The 27,476-nt window shown below is 39.6% G+C and overlaps 1 protein-coding gene across 1 annotated transcript in view; it reads left to right on the forward strand.

Annotated features, from left to right (window-relative positions):
• Positions 1-26,665, forward strand: part of LOC131378767 (uncharacterized) — a 96,725-nt gene extending 70,060 nt beyond the window's left edge. Inside the window, exon 3 of the mRNA XM_058424106.1 lies at positions 26,266-26,665. Coding sequence (XP_058280089.1) covers positions 26,266-26,665 — 400 coding nt within the window. The remainder of the gene's footprint in view (positions 1-26,265) is intronic.
• The last annotated feature ends 811 nt before the right edge of the window (positions 26,666-27,476 follow it).

The following is a 27,476-nucleotide window of genomic DNA, read 5'->3' on the forward strand; positions in this document are numbered from 1 at the left end:
TCAAAGTGGGATTAGAAAAGCTCAGGGGATTTGGAGATGAGACTTGAGTTCAGGGAATTCCACAGCTCAGGGGCATAACAGGTGAATGCTCTGCTACTCATGGATGAGAAACTTGGCAAGCGGACTGATGAATTTGAGATTTATTATTAGAAAGTAAGGACTAAGGGTATGTATCAATGGACGCCAATTCTGATAGGTATGAAAGGGATGATTCAGATGGGTAATGAAAAAGTCTGAACAAAATTTTAAAGTCAATTCATTGACTGATAGGAAGCAGGCATAAATCTGCCATAGCTGAAGTAATGCAATTGGATTTATTGCCACAAGCAAACATATGGGATACAGCATACTGAACAAGGGGGTCATTTGTGAATATTGTTCCACGTCGTGTGTGCTTATTACCATAATCTAAAAGCCATAAAAATGGGGCTTAGAGTGGGGCAAGCAGCATGGGGAGCAGCAGTAATGCCTGCCTTGCACCTGCAGAGTGGAAACATGTCACCCAAGTGACTGCTGCTGAGAAGAGCTTTTAAGAAGTTAACAGCAAAAGAACTGAGGAACCAAAGAAGGATACCAAGCTGAAAGTTATGGAGGATTCATTAGATGTGCACAGCTGCCACCAGATGGGAAAACAGAATATGACAAACAGTACATAATGAAAGACACAGGAAGGGGGAGGATGAGTTTGGGGATTTGATTCCAGAAAGCAGTGTAGCAGTGTCTTATGTGCCCATCACAGGGAATACTTTCTACCTCCTTTGTGTGTGGAAGTGTGCACACCTTTTTTCCCTTTCCCTCCATCCCGCTTGCTCCCTTGCTTTTTGCTTCAGTGGTTGACAGCCCACAGTTTAAAGAGAAGCTTAGGGAGAGAAATCCATACCTGTTTTTTTGTTTGTTTTTGTTGTTTTGTTTTTTCCCATAAATTATAAGCTGAGTAACCTTGAGAAAGAGAATTTTCTCACAGTAGGGGCCTAAGAAGAACTTGGATATAGATCCTCCACAAAAGATTCTTGTACACTGTAGTAGGTAAGAACCAGATCATTATGGTCAATACTGAAACTGTGTATCATTTAGAAATGATGATGAAAGCTGTTACTCTTTGAGCAATCACTCAGAAAACATGAATCAAAAGCTCTGATTTACAATGTAAGTTCTTGTGGGTTTTTTTACCAGTATTGTTGGCTTAATTTTTTGTATTTTCCCTGACTTAGAGAAATAGGTATAAAATTATGATTTTTCTGTCTCTGGAGGGAATTCAACACTGGAGAGTTACAGCTGCCTGGTATTATTGCTGCCTCCTTTTTGAAACCCTTTGTTGACAGATTTGTGATCAAGGTGTTCAGCATTTCAAAGTAATGCAGTATTTATTTCTGTGACTAACTCATCTGTGTTGTACAGAGAATCTAATATTCTTTATCCGTGAAGCCTCAGAATATTCCAACATTTTATTATCAACTCTTCAAGGATTTTTAGTATTACAGCTTGGTGGTAAATGTGGTATTTAATGAAATCATAATCTAGTTTTGCAATGTAGTCTCTGCTTGTTCTGGAGCAGCTTGTGAGTGGAGTTGGAGTTGGTGCTTCCCAATCCTGGAGACACAACACTGAGCTGTGCATGGCTGCAATTCTCCTGCCCTGGCATCCTAGAGGAATGGTTTGGAATCTCTTGATATTCATGGCCTAGACTAGAGCTAACAAGGAAGGAGGGTCTTGAACTGATGGTTTATTTGGTCACAGAGAGGATAAACCCTTAGTTTGTATACTAAGGTAATAAGTTAACCAGAGTCAGCATGCTCTTTTTAAACTCTTATCCCTACAAATGTTCTGACTGACATCTAATTTCCATTACCATGCCATTTTGCTGACCTGTTATGACCCACTCAAGATGCAAAAAGCATTGATATCTTTGCCAGTCATTTTAGATTTCTCAATGGCTTTGTAACTCTTAAGCAGAAAGTTTTTCGTATCTCAAAGGTAAAATAAATTATGCCAGAAGATCACTGTATTTTTCTCTTTATAGAGAAAAGAGAGAACATTGCTAAATAGCAGGTAAGACAGCCTCTAAGCTCTCTGAATAGTACTTGAGGGCATTTTTCATTTTTAGTATTTTTAAAAATGCACTTATAAGGAGATCTGTAAATGCATTTAGTTGCTTAAATCCTATTGATAACAGAGAACATATCTTTGAGAAAATATATTTTATAACCTATTTACTGCTTCCACAACATCAAGAAAACCAAGCAGCCTACAGCAATATTTTGATTTCTTCAGTCATTTTTGTTGACATGCACATGACTAGAATAGCCAATTAATTCTCTCTTAATATTTACCAAGATGTTGGTTTTGATTAAATTTCCTTTTTTTTTTTCCTAATTTTACCAATAGATATTATTATTTATATAGTTATATGATTTTTATCTCCAAAGACATTATTGTACTGCTCAACCACAGTTCAATAAAGGTTTTTTTTCCTGAAAATTGAATAACTTGTATTCGTTGTACTTCTTGTCACTGTGTGTGTGTGGCTTATCTTGGCTAAAGCTTAGGATCCTTTCAGGAAAGCTTTGAGGAGCTTTGACCCACTTTTGGGAAATTTGGAGCTCATTAGGCTGTTGCTATTAAAGGTCTCATTTTTGACTCCTGATTATTTGTAGAATTCCAACAGATGGTGTGAGTAGGCAATTTTTCTTCTTTCTGGAAAATGCAAACTATAAGAGATGATGAATATAGAAGAAACTTGCAGACTGGAGAATGTCTGGGAGAAGATGAGCAAAACTTTATTTCCTGCAATCTTGTTTGGTGTGACAACATGGGAACATAGAATTAAGTCAACAGATACCTGGTTCAAACAAAAAGAGCAAGACCATTTTTGTAACACAATCTGATAACATAGAATAATAGAATAATAGAATGGCCTGATTTGGAAGGGACCTTAATGATCATTTCATTGCAATCCCTCTGCCATGGGCAGGGACAGCTTTCACAAGACCAGGGTGCTCAGAGCTCCATCCAGCCTGGCCTTGAACTCTTCCAGAGACTGAGCATCCACAGCTTCTCTGGGCAATCTGTGTCAGTGCCTCACCACCCTCACAGTAAAGAATTTTTTTCTAATATCTGATTTACACGTACTCTCTTTTAGTTTGAATCCCTCCCCTCTTGTCCTGTCACTACAGGCCCTTGTAAACAATCCCTCTCTATCTTTCTTATATGCTCCCTTCTGGTACTATAGGGCCTCAATTAGGTCACCCCTAAGCTCCCTCTTTTCCTGGCTGAACAATCCCAATTCTATGACTACATTTTGGGTAGGTATCACTACAATTTCTTTGGTTTTGTATTTTATAGATGCCTTCCTTTGGCCTATCACAGCACATTCAAGGATAAGGACTTAGATTAGGTTTGACTGAGTATGAACTTATTATGATCCTTTACTTGTGATTTGTGGATGACTCTCCCCATCTCCTCACCAGGTGTGTTACACCTGTAACCTGTGCCAAAAATTTCTACTCCTCCAATCACAAGGCAGCACACACCTCACTTGCTGGTGGCTGCATTTCATCAGAGCAGAGCAGCACCCAGAAAAAGGGAACATCACCCCAGAACACCAGCATGACGCAGAGAAAAGAATCCAACATCCCGGCCCGTGCTGGGAACACCTTGCTCTCATCAAGGTTGCATATTTTGCTAATATTTGCGTATTTTGCACAGCTTTTGCATAAAAGGTAGGGGAGCCTGTTAAGGAAAGAGGATGTGCTGCCTGCCCTGCTTAGGGATACGGGTGTTCCCGGCGTGGATCGGCAATGGAAGGGGCGCTGCCAGAGCCGGCGCTGCCCGCATCTCACGATCTCACGGTTCACAGGGCTGTTAAATTGCCTCTGCCTTTTTTTTTTTTTTTTTTTTTTTTTTTCCTTCTTCTTCTTCTTCTTCTTCTTTCTTTGTTTTCTTTCTCTCCCCCTAGAGGGAAGCAGGAAGCTGTGCCACCCAGTGAGGAGTTGTGCGAGAACCCCAGTCCCCCCCCTTGTGGATGCGGGATCAATCCCGGGGGCGCCGGGCAAGCTGCCCCGATTGCCAGGGCTGCAGCACACTGAGCCGGCTCCGGCATGAACTGCACACGCAGCTCCAGCCCTGCCTCACACAGCCACCTGCAAACACGGCGCGATCAATCATTAATTAGTTATGCTATAAATTCATAGTTTGTGCGGCTTAGCTCGAGTGAAGGTCAAACGCAAAAATTTGTTAAAGTGCCCCCTGTGAAAGGGCGCGATCAATTGTTGTCACATTTTAATTAGCATTCTTGTAGATGGTTCTTTTTTTTTTTTTTTCTTTTTTTTTTTTTTTTTTTTTAACCTCAGCCCCACTCCCCAGCATTCATATTAGACTAGAACATCTGCTTAACAGTGTTAGTTACGACCTTCAAAAAGAAGTGAGAGTATTTATTTTTTCTTTTTTTTTATGATATATTATTACAGAAATTATTGCAATAAACATTTGAACCTTTTAGAAGATCCTTTTTAATAGCATGAACCTTACAGCTCTTAGGGCAGCTGTTTTCAGAAAAAAAAAAAGTCAACAAAAAGTTACTTTTCTGACAAACATTTAAAAGACTGAGTTAAGGAAAGCATTGATTTAGAATATTTTAATTTAAAAGCATAATTATTAAGAAGTAGAATTCACTGTAAATATATAGAACTCTCCAACTCTGTTTGAGTTCCTAACTTGAGACAATAAATTGTTTTACCCACAGTCTTACCATCAGTGGACTAATACCACTCAAATTTTTGTCTGACTTCATGGTTATGTCTCAACAACACAGTTTAGGCAGTATTGAACTGTACTCTTGCATATATATATATAATGTTAACTCACTGGTAAAGATACCTGTCCTACCTGACTGATTCACTATTCTACCTATTATTCCAAGGGCTGGTGGTTTGTTTTTGTTTTTTGTTTTTTGTTGTTGTTTTTTTTTTTAATCTAAGGAGGTCATCATGAGTCTTTGAATGGTCATTTCTTCAAATAAATGAAATATCAGAGGACCACCTGCAAGCAGAAATGTAGCTGTGCATTGCACCTCTTCCTTTTGTTGCCTGACTTGAAGGATGTTTAGTGTTGGCTACATCTTTCCAATTAGCATAGAGTAGGAAGGATTTTCTCAAAGAAGATGTTACTTGTGTGATGACAAAAAGCTGGCCACCTATCCAAGACAGGCACTGTTATAATTAAAGTGGAAAAGCAAATCAATTTTATGAAATATTGAAGGTTTGAAGCCTATTTCGTTTTGCAATAAGATGAATGTGAGACTAGGTTTTCACAGGGGAAGAAAGACTTCAAACAGGCAACTACTGAGTATTTAAAGTGTGGAGTGAGGATGGCTGAACTAGATTCTATGCTTTGTCACTTTTGGAGCGGAGAGTTTTTTATAAATTTTTGACCATTCGTATTCAAGCAATTGTTATTTCAGATCTGAGAGATTCTTTCCACAACCTGTCATTTCCTAGCTCTCCATCCAAGACTTCTGTGTGTAGGAATTCATCCAAGCAAATCTTTAATTGAGATTTATTCATTTTCACAAAACATTTAGCTTCAGCCAAATTGCATTTTCCTAGCAGGGAGGGGAAAAAAAAAATATATATATATATATATATATATATATATATATATATATATATATATATAAAAAAGGAAAAAATAATGGGTTGTAATTATATTCTGCACATAGCCATAGAGAAGAGGGTATACAAGACCCCAATGGTAAGCCAGAGTGTGAATTACAGCTCTTTTTTACTTTCTTGCATAGAATAATAGTAAACCTCATCTATTTTAGAAAAGCATTGTACTTGTCCAGACACCAGAAGTGGTCTATGTCTCTGTACATAGCAGTCACAAAAAAAAAAAAAAAAAATCAATACTGAATGTTCAATGGAAGCAGATTGAATGCATAGCATAATTAGGTTGCTTAGGTGACCAGCCCTTGGAAAAAACAGTTTCCAATAAGCAGTCAATTGATTTGCTCCTTCTCACCTTCTCCATATTATCCATGCCACTTATGTATTGCAACTCACATTTTCTTGTGCCAGGGTAAGTTTTGTCCATGAAATACCCCAAGGTGAGATTTCAGTGAAGAAAGAAGTCAGGCCTGTGCAGAACCCTTTAAAAAATATCCAACATTGAAACTTTGACATTATAGTTGGTTGACACAGTTAACAATGTGTTCAAGAAGTCTGTGATTCCTGGTGGGTTTGGTGATACTAGATTTCTTTTTCCATCTCAGTCCCTCACTCATTTCTGGGCAGAAGTCTTATTTTTCCCCACTCTAGATGTGGATCTTTCCATAGTTATTCCAGTTGTACACGAGGTAATATTATCAGAGTTCTGTCAGAACTGAAAAGAGGAGTCATGAATGAATTAATCAGGTTAACTAAACTGTAAGGGAGGCTTTGCAAACTGGAATTGCTCAACTGGCTCACTGGTGGCAAACAAACCTGCTAAAGCAACAATGTATGCTGCCAGATGACTCTGCTGACCAGCCTCCCTGGAGAAAAGCCTGTTTCCACACACGAGGCAGGGCACAGGGGCAGGGAGGAGCAGCAGGAGGAGGGAGGCAGCATGGGACTGCCTGGCCTTCAGTGGATGCTGCTGGGCGCACGGGAGATGTGTCTCAAGGCAGCAAGCAGGAGAGAAAAGTGAGCTGGGACTGCAACTCTGAGCCTCGTGTCAAGATATCACAGGCAGCCTGTGAGCTCACCCTGCCCTGAAGCATCCAAGGTACCTCAGGGGGTTTAGCTCTCTCCTGGTTGTTGCTTGCAGCATCTCCTCTCCTGTCTTCTCTATGTCAGACCTTAAATCCCAAATGTACATGTCTTTTTCCATCTTCTTTACTGGAAGAAACTGAAAGTAGCTTCTCTTTTCTGTGCAGAAGTTGGGAGTAAAGTGAAAAGATTTACTCTTTCCTGCCATTTCAGCTTTAGCTGTTCCGACTAGCAAAGGCGTCCTGGATTGTGTCTGCAAAAATTGCCTCAGGTGTACCAGCTATCAACAGTCCTTTCTCAGTGACAAGTGATGTCCCTCAGGGTTCCACACTTCGACCAGTGTTATTTAAAATCTTCATTAATGGCACAGATGGAGGCATTGAGAGCACCCTCAGCAAATCTACTGTTGACACAGCTGAAGGACAGGATGCTATCCAGTGGGACCTGGACAAGCTCAGAAAGTGGCCCATGGGAGTCTCATGAGGTTTAATAGATCAAGTCCAAGGTGCTGCAACTGGGTCAGGACAACCCCTGGTACCAATCCAGGATGAACAGACCCAGAGCAGCCCTGGGAGAAGGACTTGGGGATGCTGGTGGCTGAGAGGCTGGATGTTACAGTGCATTAATTTGGTTTGTATTGTGTTTCATTTTTATATTGCGTTTTCTAACGTTTTTCTATTGTATCCCCTGTTCACCTTGGAAACTGTATCACATGGTTTGTCCCTGCTCGGCCCCGCCCATCCCCTCACACTGGAATGTAACCCAACTCTATTCCACTCCCACCTTATCCCTGATTGTGTAGTGGCTTGTCCCTGCCTCTAGGCCCTGCCCCCTGGGAAAAAGTCCCGGGACTGCCAGGGGCTTGGTCTCTCTGGCACCGGACAGGGACGGGGCCGGGGACAGAGCTCCGTACTGAGCTCAGGCCAGTGGGGGCAGGACCCCAGAATAAAGCCGTGATTCCCCCCAGACACAGAGCAGACTCTGTGCCTTTTGCTATCGACAGTCATCTGGGTCTCTCTAAAGAGCCACCACAGCTGGACATGCCCTGGCCGTGTGCGCTGGGAGCCCAGAAACCCCCGTGTGCTGGGCTGCATCCAAAGCCCCATGGGCAGTAGGGTAGGGAGGGGGTTCTGCCGCTCTGCCCCGCCCTGCTGAGACCCCACCTGCAGGGCTGCATCCAGCTCTGGGCTCCCAGCACAGGAAGGACAGGGACCTGTTGGAGCCAGGCCAGAGGAGGCACCAAGGTGATCAGAGAGATTAAACACTTCTCCTGTTAGGAAAAACTGAGAGAATTGAGTTTGTTCCGTCTGGAACAGAAAAGGCCTCATGGTGACCTAATTATGGCTATTCAGTGCCTGAAGGAAGCCCGCAAGAAAGATGGAGGGGGATAATTCACAGGAACATGTAGTGACAGGACAAGGGAGAATGGCTTCAAACTGAAAGACAGAAGGTTTAGATTAGATATTAGGAAAAATTGCTTTAATGTGAGGGTGGTAAGGCCCTGGCACCTGTTGCCCAGAGAAGCTGTGGGTGTCCCATCCCTGGAAGGGTTCAAAGCCAGGCTGGATGGTGCTCTCAGCAACCTGGTCTAACAGAAGGTGTCTCTGCCCAAAGCTGAAACTAGATGATCATTAAGGTCCCTTTCAATAGAAACTGTTCTATGTTTCTATGATTCTCCCCATATTACTTTTACGGGCTTGTGAAATGTATGTATTTAGTCTTGAGTTTAAAGATACACTTAAAGTCGCATGAATTAACACAAGTTTTACATCCATAATGAAGTGTAGCCCACGGTCTGTTCTCACCCTCACAAAGGTGTTAACTCCAACATACGTGGGTGTTATGCATGATTTTTTTTTTTTTCTGTTAAAACCATTTATTTAAGGAACTAGAGTTATCACATTAACTTATGTTATCAGTGTGAACTATAAGCCACCACAAAGGTTATTCATATTTAAGGATAAAAGCACAACCTGTGAATGTGGATTCCTCTTAAGCAGTTCTCATAAAGGAATTTTTAGTTGCTTATGATTCATATTTTGTTTCTCTTCAGGTAGTTTCAGTTCTTTGACTGCAGACTTCTGGAAGATGTTTTCATTTCAAGTATAATGACTCCATCCAAGCATAGAGTACTGATCCAGGTCTATTTCCTTGTCAAGATTTCGAGAAACCTTTCACGCTATCTTATATTAACTGATTCCGTTAGCATTTTGCAGGTTTCTTTCTCTAGGCTTAATCTCTGTTTTCCTTTTCCTGTTCCAAAAGCCCTCATGTCCAGGGCCATAATTTTATGCTATTCTTTATGATGCTGCTTTAATCAATTAATTAATTAATAATATTATTATTATTAGTTAAGATGTCAAAGCACGCTCTTTCTCAAGATCTTGATTTCTAGTACCATTATGGTTTGACCTCAGTTCACGTTTCTATAAATTCTCTGATCCAAGTGGGCTTTGACTGGATTTCAGATTTGTTGAAAAATTTTCACAAGTTTCCTGTGCAAGTTTCTTCCTCTTCTGGAGTTTTCAGATGAAATTCTTCACTTTCTGAAATAATTCCTTAAGAGAGCTATGTTTTCAAAATTTTTATGGGGTAAACTGGTAATTAGTTTCTACTTCTTTGATCTAAACTGTAGACTAGATCGATAAACTAGATCGATAGATAGATAGATCTGTAAACTATAGATCTATCTGTGTAGACTGCTAAACAACTTTTGATTGTCTGAAAGGTTACGTTAGGAGAAAAGAGGTTTTTTTAGTGCATCTCTACCTGATTTCATAAGTAGACAAAGTTCCTATATGAATTTCTTCCTGTTGTCTGCTGCACTTCCCAGATTGCACAGATCTTTATTTCCTTCACTCCTTATCTTTCTCTTTTGTTCTCTTTTTAGGTTGGTACTTCTGCTCCTCTTTTGTACTAGATGTACCCTGGCAGGGCCTGTGGGGGCAGAAGGTCACCACTGACAGCTGCCCTGTGCCTGCTAATTCAGGAAGATACCTAGCTATGGTGAGGGCCCAAACCAGGAAGGTCAAAAGATTTATATGTTGAAGAAAATTCACGGGGTTTTAGACTATAAACTAGGTGGCTTAATTTTTTAAAGAGAGAAAGCCAGACAAGCCGGGATAGGCAGCAAAGGAGAGTAAAGGCTTTACATCCCACTCTCCCCCTCTGTGTACTTGTGTTTCCAGGCTGGATTTTAGCCAACTTTTAATTCTAGGAAACCTTGCACAGGTCCCTCTGGGAGATCAAATAGCAGTAGGGTTTCTGCATTCTCTTCTCCCAATATTTTCTAAATTTCAACATCACTCTTCTTGCCCCTGCATCTGCTCCCTTCTTTCTGCCCTTGTAAGAGGCTCGGTGGTTTCTTTCCACCAGGAAAACCACACAAATCTGTTGGGATTTTTGCCTCAAAATAACAATGCATACAAATTTAGAATGAGCAAAACAAAGAGACAAAAATTGCAATACTTAATACACAGATGACAGAAAAGTTTTGGAAGATGGAGAAACTTGTCTCTGTCATGCTGCTAAAATCCATCAGTGAGAGCAGCAGCCTTCTCAAAACAGCCTCAGTCTCCTAAGGCCAATTATCTGTACAGCTGAGTTAACCATGATATACTGGCAGTTTTCATAGGAGTTGAAAATACGGATTTGTTCAGCAACTATATAGTTTGATTGCTGGGGAATAGAAAGACTTTTCCTGTCTATTTCCTTTCTCATTTTCTGGTATTGGTGGTATTGGAAAAGTAGAAGCAGTGTTCCTAAAAAAATAAAATTAAAAAAAAAAATCATCTAATAAAATAATCTAAACCTACACTTTTTCACTTTGAATCCCTTGTTCTATCACTACATGTCATTGTAAAAAGTATGCTTCCCTAAATTCACTGAGTCTTTACTGCTACTCCTTTGTGGCTTTTGAAAATGGGATGAGATTTCTATGACCTTTTGGTATTTTAGGAATCTTTACTCGGGTGTGTTTGTTTATTACAGCATTTTTTTTCTCCCCTATTCTTTTCCATTTTAGATTTGTTTCAGTTGGTTCCATTGTTAATTTTGGGAGTGCATTTTGCTTGTTTTAGTTTTGTTTTAATTAACCTTTTACTGATTGTTGAAACAAAGAAGACAAGAAGAAAACGAAGAAAACTCTACAACCAGGAATTTGTGACTATTGTTAAATAGTAACATTTATGCTAGTTTACTGGGGTTTTATTTTACAGGCATTGTGTTTTTCTTCAGTGGTAAAGAGGATAGAGGTTCCTAAAAGGTGAAAAAATAGCAAGTAGTATAGAATAAAGTTGGCAATGGGAGAAAATTTCTCTTGTGTTCTGTGGGTAACTCCTGTATTTTGTGCCGCAGCGTGTGCTGCAGAAATATTTTGTTTTCTCAGGTACAGGTGCTTTTTAACAGCTGCATTCTGCTGATGTTTTGATAAATACTTTAATTACATTAATTCAATGAAGACTGCTGGCAAAAAAAAACACCAAAAAAACAACCCCAAACAAATAACAAAAAGCCTTTGGATTTGTTGTGCACAGACAGATTTGTACCCTTAAATTCAGCGATCAACACCTGTGGTGGAGAATCTGAAACTTACTCCCAACACTGCCCCAGGGGGTTTCTGCTGCAAAACTGATTAAATTGTACAGAGATAAGACACTTGTAAGTAGTCAATAGGAACGGTTCCTGCAGAGGCAGGAAAGGTCATGGAGAACACTCTTTTGTATGTAAGATACTTAGGAGGTGTTTTTAATGGAGTTTAAATTAGCCAGTTGCAATGAATCCTGCATGTGCCAAAGAGGTCATGCTAAATCCGTGTGCCAGCTGCATTATTGGAGCCAAGCAGAGCAGGGGGGCTTGCTTGACCTTACTGAAGGTGTCATTGCAGGGATCTCTGATCCTCTCTTCCCTGCAAGCACTAATTTATGCCAAGATCTCAAAAATAAATTGGGGTGGTGGTGGTGGTATTTGTTTGGGTTTTTTTAATACAGGCTCTGCATTTTAATGTCAGTATCACAGGTTTCAGGTATATGGCCACAATCTCAGCAAAAGTCTGGGCAAATTCTCAAAAGAACTTGGAGGCAAATTAGGCATCTAACAATAGATTTTTAAAGGACAGGAAAATATGGAACTGGAAACAAAAATTACTTGATTTTCCAAAATGAGAGCTGTGAATTATTTTGCACTTGTCAGTGCAAATTCATGCAACCAGGTGAGAGGTGACCAACCTGTGAAAACCTGGTTTTGACTGCTGCTCCCCCCACTGCCTACAGGCTGGTTATAGTGTGATTCTACAAACCAGTTCAGGTAAATACAAACCATTTGATGTATACTTGTGAGACTGTCCTTTGTTCAATGAAAAACAAAGTCAAAATAAGATAACTCCCTCTAAGGGGTAAATTTACAAAGCACAGCTGATAATTTGCATGTATTTTAGCATTTATTTCCAATTTTTCTTACATATGTCTTCCTTTCTTTAAAATGATGGCTCTTTCTGGAAGATGCTAGAATTTATTATGTCACTTATTGGTGTTGTTTTCCGTTGGGGAAAATGCCTTCTGATTCATGTGTGGCATAGAAAACGCTCTACTTGCTGCCTGATACTGTGGCACATGCAGTAAACAATTTAAAAATGTCCCATTGTATGATTGTTTCCTCTCTTCTTTGAACAGAGTTATTTTTAAAACTACATATTGATTTCCTTCTTTTCACTTTAAACCTCCCTGGAAACGACCCCTCCTGTCCTGCAAGGACCCTTGTTTGTAGATGGTGGCTCAGTTTCACAGTTAAGTAAAAGTCTTCCATTGATCCCTGAAGGAGACCTGATGAGCTCCTCAGGGACCCGGGGCCAGAACAGGGAGCACTGCTCTAACAAGCACCCTTTGAGAGAAATATTGTGTGAAATAAAAGAGAGAACCTGCTAAATGGCCCTAAATTTTTATTTTCATCAAAATTTCTAACAAGGTGCACAAGTCTCCCAGACTTAGCTACATTTTGGTGATTCAATATGTTTCTGTCGTTCAACAATTCAATTCATTCCCAAATCACTTGGGATACTGCTCTAGGAAACCAAAAGAGTAGAAAGTCAAAACCACCTCAGAATAAATCCTATGGAATCCCAATTTTAGTCTAAAAAAATTATTATGATTTCTCCATTGAAGAGATGTCATTGTGGGAAGAAGTCCATAAGCATCAGGACTCTCTGAGCGTATGCTCATTCTAATATAAAAATCATTGTGTGCTTCTTTCTCCTCTAGTTCCTGGTGAAGATGTTGGGCTATTGTGAAAAAAAACCCCAGAGATGGTGCTTGTCATGCAGGACTAATGCATTTTATACTTTGGTTGCCACAGGGCCAGCATCAGAAGTCATGTATATTTTTATGAATACTGTGTTTGCCCACCTCAACAGATAAGGCAGAGCTGCATATCCAAGGCTTCAAGTAAATACTTCATGGGGAAGGACACATGAAGTAGTTCATATCTTAGACACTTAAATATTCTACAAGTGCTACATTTACTAAGCATGGTCTGGTTACTTTCTTTACTGTGAAGAAAATGTACAGGTATTATTATCTAAAATGAGATGTTGGAAGGGCAAAAGGACTTTCTTCCAAGGTTGAATGTGTTTGCTTATAAAGGGACTGAGAATATTTGCCATTGTGTCTCCTTTTCCAGAGTTTTGTCAGTCATGCTGTGAAGCATGTCAGTAACAAAAGTTGTTTCTTTGAAAATAAAGAACTGTTGATTTGGGGGTTTTGCTATTTTCACAAAACTAGGTGTATGGTTTCACATAGATTAAAAGTAATTTCCCCAGATGTTTCTTGTAAAATGAAATGACATAATTATTGCACAAAATGTTTCCTTTAAGGTTTGAAAAAAAGTAAAAAAAAAAAAAAAAAATTACAGTAATTCTTGTGTACATTCATCAGCTGTATTTATGTTCCAGACTGAACTGAAAATCAATTCAAACATTTACAAAATAATCTGTTCAGTATGGTAATTGGCTCTTGCCATGACAAGGTGCAATTAAAAAAAAAAAAAAAAACTTACGATATTAAGATGGATCCTAGATGGATTCTAGTACTTTACCATGGTGTAGTAATGCAGATATCAATGTGTAAAGGTTTTAATTTAATGAAACCAGGCAGAAACACTAATTAATGTAAGGGGTTTAGTGTTAATATTTTTGTGGGAGGGAGAGATTAGGATAAAAATAAACAAAGCAGGCTTAAGCTTAAAAATGAACAAAAAATAGTTTTATTAACACACACTAAAAGAATAGAAAAAAAAGAAAGCTGGAAAAAAAGCGAAAACAGAATGAAACTTTAAAAACACGCTTCTTTCCCCTTACAAACTATAAACTTTCTTATTAAACAACATAGAAAGACACAACTTAGGATTTTCAGTCAGTTTCACTACTTAGACATAACTACACATTTTAGGAGAAGAGTCCTTCTAAGATCTTTTATGAAGATGTTTGCTCACGCACATATCCGCTGCTGCCCGGAGTTTTCGCAGACTGTGATGTTCTATCTGCAGAGCTTCTCAGTGTATCTGGGGTATTATTTACGAATACTTCTTCTTATCTAAAATTATCTTTGTCTCAAAAGGCTGAGACCTCCTATTTGACCCAGGAGTAGGGGCTTCAAAGTTCCCAAATAAATCTCTGTTACATCAGTCCTAAATTTTTATTAGAATAGCATTCTACCCAAATAATACTAAGATGCTACAAAGAACAGTTCATTTCTTCATAATTTACCTTAGAAGAGCCCGGTTAAAAATGTCCACTTCTTCAATCCTATTCTAATATTATTAGTTCTTTCACTTTTCATCTAACTGACTTCATGCAGTATCTGTTCCATGTACCTTCTGTTTTTCTTTCTTCTTTCTTTTGAGGAAGAATTGTGCTTTAAAAGTTCTGTGTTGCTAAGAAAAGGTTTAGTTTACTCGGGCTTGCAAAAAGCCACGTGCACGCGCTGAGCTGAGGTGAATAAAATTAAAAACTCCCAGTTACTTGTTGAATGTTGCAGGGACCCATGGTTGTGCCCTATTTGTTGTGTTAAAAATGTTAAAGGTGTTAATGTCCTAAACGGTTTGTACCCCCTTTGTACCCCAGACCCCAGTTCTTCACCCTCTGAGTTGTATGTTACATGTTTTCTTCCCCAAAAACCCTAAAATACCTTACCTTCCCTCGGGTTAAGCCTTTGCTGCTCCCCCGCCTGCTCTCTGCCTGCTCCTCTTCCCACTTCCTGCTGATGTCACGCCCGCCTGTCAAGCTGCTGCCTTCACCCTTATGGAAATCGCCGAAACTCCCACGAGGCCTTGCTATAGCCGGAAGTAGAGTTAACATCAAAAATCCGTAATTAAAACAAACTGGTACAGGATACAGATATATGGAAGACAGAACTGAATCGGCAAGGCACTCAGGAGCCCTCAGGTGTCAACAGCCATCTTCCTGATTTCTCATCATAACTTATAAAGCACACAGCGAAGGAGACTACCCTAGACCAAAATGAGCCAAGCAAGTTCCTGAGAACCCCCCTGAGGCAGGAATCCCGACTCTGTGGTGTGAGCAGTAGAACTGAGTTGCACCTCCTCCTCAGCGGTGTTCCGCAGAGGGAGCAGTGGCCCCATGGGCCACCCTCCAAGATTCCCGCTCCCAAAAAGAGCTGAAAATAAAGACATTGAAGGAGCCAATCTATCTCCTGCCCAGTTTGTTTATAACAGAGCTGCAGCACTGAAGGAAAAAAAAATGCAAGGCCGTGCTGATAAAGGAAGCTGGTAAAGGTCCTTTTTTCCACCCCTCGGTCTCATTTAAGGCAGTCCAACTTAAAGTTGTTATGGAGCTGCAGGCTTGCTTGCTCCGCTGCCAGCAGTGATTAAGCTGGGCCATGTTTTGGCCCCTTCTGCCGTGGTCTGAGCACATGGCCCCGCACTGCCGAGCTGCAGCTGCCCCTCTCCCCTGCCAGCAAGCAAGGGAAAGGGGCTCAGCCAGCCTAAGCCTTCCCCGTGCAGGCAGCAGCCCCCAGACCCCCGGCCAGGCCCGGTCCGGCTGCCCAGAGGGGCAGCAGAGCCCGACCCGATTACGATGTTACCTCACGGCAGATCACCGAAGCAAGAGAGTGCGCCGTCTGCCGCGGATCAGTTTTAAATGTTCCTCCCAAAGTCGCACTGACACTTCTCATTGGTCAATTTAGCTGTCAATATCCCAGCCTGCTTTCTGATAGGTCCTGGTCCTCCCCACCCCCCCCACCCCCCAACCCACGCCACAATTAGGGCAGGGAAAAACCTTTTACATTTCTCTATATCTAGAAAACAAAATTATTCTAACCTATGATACAATGTTAACTTTGTGACCTTTAAAGAAGGGTAACATTTAAAGATAAACCAAGATCAGTAGAGAGTTTTATGGATAGAAGCCAGAGAAACGTCATTTGCATGTGAATAGTGCAGTTGTTCCACCAGGGAAAATAATTTCGAGAAATGTAGGAATATTCAGGTTGGAAGGGAAGTTCTGGAAATCTCCTGTTTGAGCCCTTGCTAATCCTTTCCTGTGTAGTAGGTCTCCTACAGGAACTGTTTTACCTGTCAGTTGTTCCTTTACCAGTCAGACTGATCTAGGAAGATGTCAGGGTGGGACCTGGCCACCTGAGCAGCTATTAGGTGCAAAATAGTAAAAACTCTTTGAAAAAAGTAATTGTTCTTGCTGATGTACAACAAATCTATTCTGTTCCAAGCAGAGTGAAAAGCAAACTTTAGAGCAATGCCTTTTGTAGACTACTGAACTGTCTTCAAGGACAGAATTATTTTGTAAGTACAAATCATTTAACTCCTCACATTTTCAGTAGCTAAATGGAAATAGGATCCACTTTGCAGGTGCTTTGCTTGTTTTTCTTGTAAGCAGTCCTTTCTTATTTTTGGTGAAAAACTTTCCTGTATCAAAGCAATTTGTTTTGTCCTGTTGTTGGGATACTATAGCTGTATCTGGTGCGTTAGTTGCTTTTTGTGAAATTCTGAAATATATTTTAGCTCTGTTTGCTGCCTGGATTTTTAGAGATGCCATGCCAGTGGGTACCATGCTTGGAGATTATGACAAAGGAACAATCCCAAAGAGCTTAATTTGGTCTAGTTTAAAATGTGCCTCAGGGAATTGAAGGATGCAGCATACCCAGATAGAAAACAACTGTGAGATCGAAAACCATGTGAAAGTAGAACATGGTTCTAAAGAAACATATGTGTGGGTTCTGATAAGTCTGCTCTAAATTTTTTCTGGCATCATCTTTTTCTAAATCTGAAATTGATCAAACTTCAGTCTATATTTTAATATATCTTGAGTGTCTAAAAAGTAAATGGTTAAAGATTGCTACTAATTGTCCACATGTCAGAGCAAGGAAAAAGTGTGAGGAAAGGAGGAGCAGAAAAGAGAAGTTATTGTGGACTGACCATGGCCCTCATTACCCTTCCTCTTTGGTTTGGTTGGGAAAGGTAGAGGAGTGGGAATGATGAAGTTGAGCCTGAGCAAGGTTCTGAAGGTGTTACTTTATTTTTTTTCTTTGTTCCTCTCAACACAAAGTTATTTTGATTAACAATAAATTAAATCAATATCCCCCAAGCCAAATCTCTTTTGTCTGCAGTGGTTACTGGTAAGATGTTTATCTTGCCCCATGAGCTTTTCTGTCTTATTTTCTCCCACTGTCTTGTTGAGGAGAGCAAATGGAAACTGATGGGTGAGCATCTGGTCATCAGATGAGATCATCCTATCCCAATAATATTTATTTTGGAAAGATGTTGGGGGTATGAATTTTTAGGCAGCCAACAATAGTAAGAAAAAAATTTAAATATAATATTTTTTTCTTTAGAATAAAGATATTTTATCTTATCTAAAAGACACTTATTAAAAAAAAAATCCTTCTAATTAATGTATATTTTCAGTCTCCTACTAAGGAAGAATATATCTTAAACATCTTTGGTATTTTATTTCCTGAGGCCCCAAATACCAATAGAAATAAACAGAATATATTATCTAAAAGACTAACTGAGTTCAGGTGTAACCATGGGTATTTATACACATGAATTTTCTTGCTTAAAATGTGTAGCACATTTCAAAACATCTTGTCTGCCTGATGTTTCCTGTACTTGCAATGAGAGAGATATGATATAGAGAACTTTCCAATCACAGCTCCTGTGTTAGAAGGGCAATAAAAGGCTGTGCACACAAAAATGGAAATGGTGTAATACTGATCCCATGTGAGCTTTCACCTGTGTTTAATACTGATGTGGTTTAGCAAAGAGAAAATAAAATGACAGCTAATATGGGGTGAAAAAATATGTTTGGTTCAGTGAAGATTGTCTCAAAACTTTGCAGTTTCTGAGTTACATTTCTTATTAGAATGAATGTCTCTTTAATAGGAAGGTGCTCCAGAATGAAAATGTAGAATCCAGTCTTATGGAGTTACTGCTACCAGTTTCTCATCCTTTCTAGAGTGTACTTGTCTATATTTTGCTCACAATCTAAAATGACAGCCTGGGAAGTGAAAAACTGAACTAGTTTAATCTTTATTTTGTGTATACTTTATAACATATTTGAATAATTTATTTTTTAAATTATTATTATTATTATTATTAATAATAATAATAATAAAGAAGCAAGCTTCTTGAGTCACTAACCTGTTACCCATAAGGAAGATGCCCAATGTTATACTTCTCTGAAAATTGCTAGTTGAACAAAGTCAAGAAAGGAAATTTTCTTAAGCATAGCTATTGGAAAAATAAAGTTAAATACATTAATTTATATTTAAGCAAGAAGACTGCAAACTCAAAGACTACTCAAAGTATTAAAGACATATAAGAGAAAAATGTTCGAGCTACTAATATGATTTCACAATTTAACTTTGTTTTTTGCAAGAAGGTTGACTTACATTTATAAATTCTGCTTTAAGATGTCTGAAAGTTGTCCAAATAATTCAAATAATTATCTGCCAGAAGTTTTACATTACAGAAAATTAATATAACTGCATGCATTTAATTATTGCAATTGTTTTGCTTTAAGTATGCATATAATAATATGAGGTTATTTTGCACTACTTTTTGATACCTCCAAGAATGCTGTTTTAATAGTCTCAAATTTATATGATGTGTTTTTTTATAATCATCCCTTGAATAATCAAAGTACTAGTCCTTAGCAGAAGTGAAATACCAGACTAGATGTACTGTTCTTGTGTTTGCTATGCCAAAATCATATGTTTCTATGGCAACAGAGTTAGTCTATATGTTTCAATTGGATGAACCCTGTTGAATTTTCCTACCTAAAGGAATCTTAGTTGTAGCCCAGCAACATTAGATTGCATAAAATATATTGTCTGAGTCTAGTCTTTGTCACTATTTAACCAAGATGCAATAGAGTTCAAGGGAACACAGCAGTCCCCATTCATAACTACAATGTGGAGAACAAAAGCTGCCTCTTCTATGAAAATATGATTGTATTTTCTTAGCTGCAGAAGGAACTAAGTTGTACCAAACTGACTTTCTACCTTCTGCTTGATTCCCTGCAATGAATGCATTTTGAAATTTAGCCTCTCTAAACATTGAAATTTTAGTTGAGCCTCTTTGCCACAGCTTTGAGTTAAGTTCAGGTACAAACACACCCTCACAATATTTCTAAGCTTGGCTCTCACACTCTGTGTCAGTGAGACCCTTAGAAAACAGGATCTTGGATCCAGCTCTCACAGATCCAACCCAGTCTTCTCTGGTGTGCCAGAGGAATTCAGGTGCATTGCAGTTTCACCTTTTGAAACACCTGGTTTTGAACCAAATTAAGATAAACATAGATTATCTGTGTGTAAAAGAAAAAAGAGGGGAGGAGGGGAAAGAAGAAAAAGAGTTCCTTCTTAGTGCAAGGAAAGGTAGAGCTCATTCAGGGGATGAGAGTGTATCATGTGTCTGCTTTTGCTGTTCTTTGGCCTCAGGCTGTGTCTGCTTATGGAGTCAGGGTTTCATTCCCTGTGGCATTTCCCTGGCAGCAGAAGCCTTTTTTTCCTGTGAAGTCTCGTTCTTCAGATGAACTCACAATTAGCAAAGACATCTCTGCTCCTGTAATTATTTCCAGACCTGCTCTTGGCCTTCTTCCCCAAAACATGACTTAAAACTTAAAAAGAAGCTAACTTAGCTTTCAAGTTTCTTTGTCAAGTAACCCTGGATGACTGCCATCAGTTTCTTGCAATTTCTTTGTAGGTGATTTTTTACTTCACTTTCCCTTTAATTCTTCAGAACTGGAAGTTTAAATCAGCAATCATGACTGGTTTTTTTCACAGCTTGTGCTACTTAGTTGAAGTATCACGAAAATTCAGAGGTAGGTATCAGAACTGATTCTTATCTTTCCTGGGTTCTAGTTCACTGAGAAGCAAAATGACAGCAGACAGGGTAAAAAAGTATTTCCAAAATGAAGTTCCTACTGTATTGTAAATGCTGGCAAAGTCCTAACCAAACTTCAGATGTGTCATATGAGAAAGAGGCCTTGAAATAGATAATATTCCCAAATAGAAGCAACGAAAATACTCCTCAGATCTAATTTTCAACCTGAAGTTTGAGCAGCATACTCCAGATGGCAGACAGTGATGAGAAAATTATACATGCACTGCTTTGAGGGATGGAATATGCAAACAGAAGGAGCTTGTTAACACAAAGCCCCTGGAAGTCCTTCAGGACCGAGAGTCATCTGTACATTCAGGAAACACACAAAACTTTTCACTCTTTAAGAGACAGTGTTTTGGGGGAATAAAAATCCTGTGCTAATCTCAATTATAATGCAGGATACACAAATGTTTGAAGAATTTTCATCCTTTACATGGTAATAGATATTGAATGACAGATGTTTTCCAGGCAGAGAGATTATTAATTTGGCCATTTTTACAAAGAAATAAAAGATATATTAACTTTTAAGGGAGATTATTACTTGAACACAATTAGAAGGGATATACCAGCAACACTTTGTATTAAAGACATGTTGCACTACTTTTTTTTCTCATTTTGAACAAAAATTTTCCCCGTGATTAGTCCTAATTATAATGAGTACTGCAAACGGCAATAGGCAACCATATCTGGAGTCATGGGCTTAGATTTCAAGAATAATTCCATGAGACATCAATACATGCCTGTAGAGTCAACACAAGAGAGAAGACAATTCTCTGACTGCATTTTAGCAACTGATCAAACCCCATATTGCATAACAGACTAAGCCTGTGGAAGATGGTGAGGTTTTTCAATTGTGGGATAAATCTGGTATTTCAAGTGAAATATTGAATTGTACAGGATGCAAGTGCTGGTTCTGACTTTGTGCTGAATGAAGACTGAGTTTCTGAATATTTACAGAAGGAGTAAAAAGAGGTTTCTGAAACTACCAGTGTTAATGCACTTTGTAACAAAACTCCAGCTATGTTAGAGAAGCCCTTCAAAGGGCTTGCAAACTGTCCTTCTCACATTGCTGCCCAAAAGGTTCTCTTGAGACCTGATGAAAACAGCTCTCCTGCAGCACTAGTCCCATCTTAGGGTAGGAAAATGCTGAAGCAGTTATCTAAAAGCAACAAAAAATGGCACTAGTAGAGCAGCTTTCCCTACAGAAACCCTCTGAAGCACATTTAAAATAGTTTATTTTGTAGTCTAGGTGGCTTCAGATAAATGCAGCAGCAATGCTCTTTGTAAATGCACAAATCTAGGTAAGTGCTGTATTGTGCGAAGGGGCAAGGTTTACTTTTTGTGGTTCCACACATTGATTCTGATGAACATTTCATGCAAAAGGAATTTCTGTAGTAGGACATTTCAGAATTCATGAATAGTAATTGAGCCCTTTAGTTCTGCACTAAACTTAAATCCATTATTCTCCATTTAAAGCAGACACATCATGTTGCTCTACAGAACACTGCTCTGTCAATTCAGTGCTTTTTTCAGTGAGCTGGGCTAGAATATTAAGCACTCTTTGCTCTCAGTATTCTTGCTGTGCTTGGCACATTTGGATTCCATTTGAAATAGGCAAATAGCAATTCTTTCGTTCACAATGAATGGCCTATATGTGTATATGCACCTTGCCTTTGAAAGGGGGAGCATATATTATTTGTCACATCTTGATTCTCTGGCAACTGGGTTGTTTCATTTCCTCTCTCTCTCCTGCTCTCTCTGCACATAAGCAGTGACATGTAAAATGTAATAACAGCCCCTGACACATATCTGTCTTTTATACCCAATAAACCACTCTCTTTTGGAATTCAGAGTGTATTTTTTTTTCCCTGTCATGGACAAACTAAAGAAATGCATGTAAAAACAAAGAGTTAAGTAAGCAAGATTAAACTTTCTAGACGTTCCCTTCCATGCTGAACATTTTTCAATCATTTTTCAGCATGTAGTTCTTACTGTGCCTATGATGTGGTTTGCTGATACAGCCATATGCCTGCTCCTACCCTGCTACTTGAGGTAGACACAATTCAACCTCTCAACATATAATTTTTTTTCTTGTTGTTGTTGCTGAAGCTCTATGAATACACAGCTTAAACTCTGCTAGCATGTCCCAAGTTTGTGCACTGGAAGGATTTTATGTTCATCTTAAACAATAGATCATGTGGCTTTGCTTAAATGAATTAGGGTGTTTGAGAATGGTGTGTTAAACAGAATTTTATAAGAGCATGCCAACATTTAAAGTTTTCAGTTTCCCAGTTTTTTCCCTGTTAGAAATGGCTCTGTTACATTTAGATCCATGTTCGTAGGGTTGCTTGCATACAAGCTGGGGGCGGGGTGGGGGGGGGAAGGAATTTAATAGAGCATCTGAAGAGAAAGTGCCTGTTATATGTTGCTTAGCACATCTCCTATTCAGATTCCTGTGACTAGAGGAAATCATGCAAGGAAAAGTCTCATTTCCATCCCTAGTTTTCAAGCAACCCTAAAATAATGAGATTTTAAGGAGAAATTAGGATGATGCCTATGCAGCAAGATGACCAAAGCATGAGGTTTCTCTCTTTTTTTGGACCAGACAACTTGAAATATTGTTACAAGGGATAATTCTCTTTTTCTGCATCAGTTTGGGTACAGAGCTGAGGTATAAAGCCGTCTGCCCCTGCCTGCATTGGCTGGTAGTGTTTTGATCTGTGCCTCAAAAAGATGTTAGGGTAAAGGTGAACAGCAAAAGAGCTGAAGCTGCCCACATTGTGATGTTGATTTAAAATTAAGGTTGTTTAAATGGGTATAGCAACTCTTTACCAGCAGTTAGCTGATTAGATTGAAACACTCCTGTGAAACTCCCTCTGAGGAGAGATCACAGCCAGTCAGGGGTTCTTCAGAACAGCACACCCGAGACCAGTTATCCCAGCACCCATTTGTACCTCTCCTCCTAACAAGTGATGGTGGCACTGAATAATCTGTGTGTTTTACCTGGTGTGATAACACTTGTGCCAAGGGAGTCCCCAGCTTCCAGCAGGAAAAAACAGATTGAGAAGATTTACAAATGTATTCCAGTCATCCTAGCCCAGGAGATGTCAATGAAGTGCTCTAAGATTGCCAATTACATCTGTCTTCTTTGAGCTGAAAGGTGTGTGAGGAATGGTGATGGTAGATTAGAAAATGGTTTGAAATGCAAACCATTGTCTTGCTTTACAATCAATTTTTTCAAGAAAACAAGTAGGCAACACTTTAGAATTTAAACACTGTAATTTGAATTTAATTTTAATGCTTGGGTGCTTGGATTGCAGAGCTAATTGACCTGGGCCTCATGTAGTGGAAACAAGTAGATGCTCAACAAGAAAAGCCAGTTTTATTTGTTTTAATTATTTTTTGTGAGAAAAGTGAGACATTGTGCTACAGGCTAGATTTTGTTCCTTGCAGAGGTGAAACCAGTGTCTGCTTGAAAAATGCATGATACAGAAAAGGTAATTTTTAATGAATATTTATGAAATATGTCCTTTCTTATCAGAGCTGTTCAAGTTTTCAGAAGCTTGCCACCAAGTCCAGCATCTGATTTTTAGCAAATAACTTGCAAGTCTCATTTGAGAAAATATTCAGGTTACATTTTTGTCTAGCTTTTTCTAGTTTTCTCTGGGATGTATCTTTCTGCATAGTAAGACATATCATTGTGAAGCACATGTAATACATCATATCCAGGTTGTTTTGTTTTCCTGTAGGAAACTAGTATTTTGAGAAGATTAATGTTTTAAATAAATCCTACCACAGTGTTAATCATAAAAAAAAAAAAAATAATAAAAAAAAAATCATTGTGGTAATAAATATGAGTTGATGGGTTTATATAATTCAATATTCTAAAACAATATGTACCTAGAATTGCCAAAGATCAAAAACTAGAAGGCTTTTGCTGGTCTAGTTTGCTTTTTTGAGCCTCAACTCTTACCTGGTGAACCTTAGAATGTTGCTGAGCAAAAGGTGAAAAGAATATTTCATTTTTTTGTGGTTGCTTTTGGCTTTAGCACTAGCTAAAGTGGCAGCAGCTAGAAAAGGAAGCTGAGATTGGTGTCCAGTGTTTGTAACGTGCCTGTAGATCTCGTTGTGCACATGGTAGGCCAGAAAGGATCTGGAGTCAGAGGTGCTGCAGGTGCAGGGACCTGCCAAGGGCACATGTCAGGGACGGGCTGAAGCTTTATCGTCATCCACTTCCAGACTAAGTTTTGTGTTCCATTGGAAATTATGCCCTTAAATAAGTCTATGGAAAACATTTCAAGAAAAAATTATTGCTCCTGAGTCTAGACAGAGGCATAAAGGGTAATTAAAGTACTGGATTCCAATCTCCTCTCACAGTTTTAAAATTTACCATTACTGTGTGGATTTTCACTCACTCACTCTTTTCTACACCTTCTGTACTTCGAAAAAGCTTCACATTTTTGTTACTTTATTTCTCATACTTAGGAGGTTTACCTAATATTCCCTATCCTCTCACCTTAAAATCTTATTTAATAAGTATTTTATCATACATCATAATATCATTGTTTTTATTAAATGAAGCCATTTTAAAATATACAATTTCATCACAGCCATGCATCTTTTGCATAACGCCTTGCAGGATACCTTTACACATTGTGACCATCCTGGGGCCAGTAGAGGGAGAGGTTTGAGGTACATTCAGCAGGGGAAGACCCTGATAATTCCATTGCAGCCTGAATTTCTTCTCCGTCTGCTTAAAAGTTTCCTTTTATTTCTGGCCCACTGGGCTGGTTCCCTCTGGAATTTCTTTCAGAGTTAATCCCCAGTGGATGGGAATTATTCATAACAATTTAAGATTGGAGTACAATTCTCAGCTGGTGGAGGTAGTATATAGTCTCAGAGTTCTTTTTAATACTCTGGTTGGTAAATACTGATTTTTTTAGACAATATTGAAAGTAATATTACCTTTTAGTGGAATCTGGTGGAAGATTGAAGAACAATCACCCCATGTTAAACTAATGAGTTCCTTTGGTTCTTTTTAAAGATTTTAATTTCAATTATATGAATAATATAATTTTTACCTGAAAAAAGAAATCTATAAATAGGAGAAATGCGATATCATCTGACTTTATGAAATCATATTTGTATTTGACATTTTATGGAAGATAAGGCAAAAAAAATCCAACACACAACCAACCCCCAAATGGGCAAAAAATGAAAAATGTGATAGAGAGTCAGGCATAAATCTAACCTTTGTATCTCAGAAGTCACTTTTAGTTACAAGAAAATATTAAGGCTCTAAATCTATAAAATTAAAACACAAGTTCTTCTGCTGCTTAGAGTTCAGCTTGTCTGACACTATTGGTGTCATTCCCTCCCCCCTCCTTTGATTATGTATATTTTCCTGATATCACATCAATGATTTCATTGCAAAGGGGAGTTCTGTGACCATCTCAGTGACGATTTCTCCTGTGCCTTCATTGTTCATTGTTACCCTGGTTTTTCTGAGTTTTTTAAAGCCTTTTGATTGTTCATAAAATGGAGTCAGACTTTTTACCTACTGTACAATATTAGGAGCAGTTTTCACTTTTCTCACACATGTAACATAAACAAATTCTTTGTTTTTCTTTCTCTGTCCTTTGTTTGCATATTTCTAACCTGAAAACAATTGTAACTGACGGTTGGTCTGGCCATTCGGCTAAGGGGTGATAACTCCAAAAACCAATCTTCAGCCAGACCCACAAATGTATAAAAAGTAAGAAATAAACAGGCAGGAGGTCTCCACCTTGCTCTCCACCTTGCTCTCCACCTTGGCTCAGCCTTGAGCTCTCTCGGAGGCACCCTCTGCCCTGCGAAATCTTTCGTCTCTCGTGTGATTGCTTTGCGTATCCCAATCACAAGTTGTGACCCCTGCGTGTGGAAGGACCAGTCTGGTGAGGTTTTCCTTCCCCTTTTCCCTGTTTTGTGCCTGCCATGCAGGACGCTTTGGTATTGGAGCTTTGGGGGGACCTTTTGGAGTGGAGACACGCTGAGGTCTCCCGGGAGGGGCTTCAGAATCTGCTCACATGGGGCAGATACCATGGGTTCTTTCACTCGCAAATGCTGTGCTCAGTCGGCAGGTGTGGTCCCTCCTGGGAGAACGTTTAATGGGCGCCCTTGAAATAGATTATGATGAGGAGATTGCAGACTTGTTGCTGCAGTGGAAGTTAGTTGAGTGGGCTGTGTTTAGGTCGACGCCCCCCAGCTCGCAGGCTGCCAGCCCCGTTTCAAAGCAGGACGGGGAACTGGAAGGGGGGGGGGGGGGGAGTGTCATTATATCAGACCCAGAGGTATTGTCTGAGTCCGAGCTTCAGCTCCTTTGTGAGACGGACTCTCCCCCTCCCTCCCTCCCTGTCTCCGGTCTCGCCTGTCCCCGCGCCACGGAGCCACGGGAGCGGGGTGGGGCCGCCTCCTCTCCATGCCTTTCCGGCACTGGGGGGGGGCCCGGGGGTGCAGCCCCCACTATCGTTTGACCGAGATTTGGTCACTGTGTGTTATAAATAAAATCGACCAGATTCGATGTATCAAAAATTTAGAATTTTATTGTGAGACAAAATATCAGTCTCAGAAAGCCACAATTAAAAGGACAGCGTCGAGCCCGGGATCGCCGCTGGGTGAACACGGATATCAGCTTCTGCCAGCCTGGTATCCCGCCAAGTTCACAATTTCGGTCTCCAGCCACCCCTTTTTATACACTAGATCACGGCGTGAAGTCCAGGATTCTGACGTTCTTCTCTCCGAGGCGTCTTCATTAATTATGCAAGTCCCGGTATCGGGAGTCTGAATGGACCGGTAGGGTGGAACAATGCAGCTGATGGCTGAGCCCGGGTGTGTCGTGGATATGTTAATTTCGACGGAGACGAGTAGAGATATCCATCTGAAGTGATTATCTTGGTCTCCGGACTGTATCTCCGTTTTCCGTTGTCCTTTGTATATTTTCAGGGATTCCTGGCAGCGATAGTTTCAAGGCCCCCTCTCTGGTAATTCCAATCATACTTTCCTCGTGTCCCTCCCGTGCTTCCCAAGCTGAGGAAATTTTTCCATTTTGGTTTCTCCATTTTACCTTTACCTATGTTAGTTTCAGCACATCTTTAACACTCATATTTATACAGTTAACATTTACCCTTTATAATTTGATAACACGAATTAACTTTAGCACATATATTACACTGTGCATTGTCCGTTCTGCCGCACGACCATCACTTATCTGATGGAGTCGGGTGGAGACGTGCTCCCCACACTGCCACCCGGGCCGGGCCCGGAGGCGGCTGCATTGGCCGCTTC

The sequence above is a fragment of the Hirundo rustica genome, chromosome 2 (genome assembly GCF_015227805.2).
Source record: "Hirundo rustica isolate bHirRus1 chromosome 2, bHirRus1.pri.v3, whole genome shotgun sequence".
Taxonomy (NCBI): Eukaryota; Metazoa; Chordata; class Aves; order Passeriformes; family Hirundinidae; genus Hirundo; species Hirundo rustica.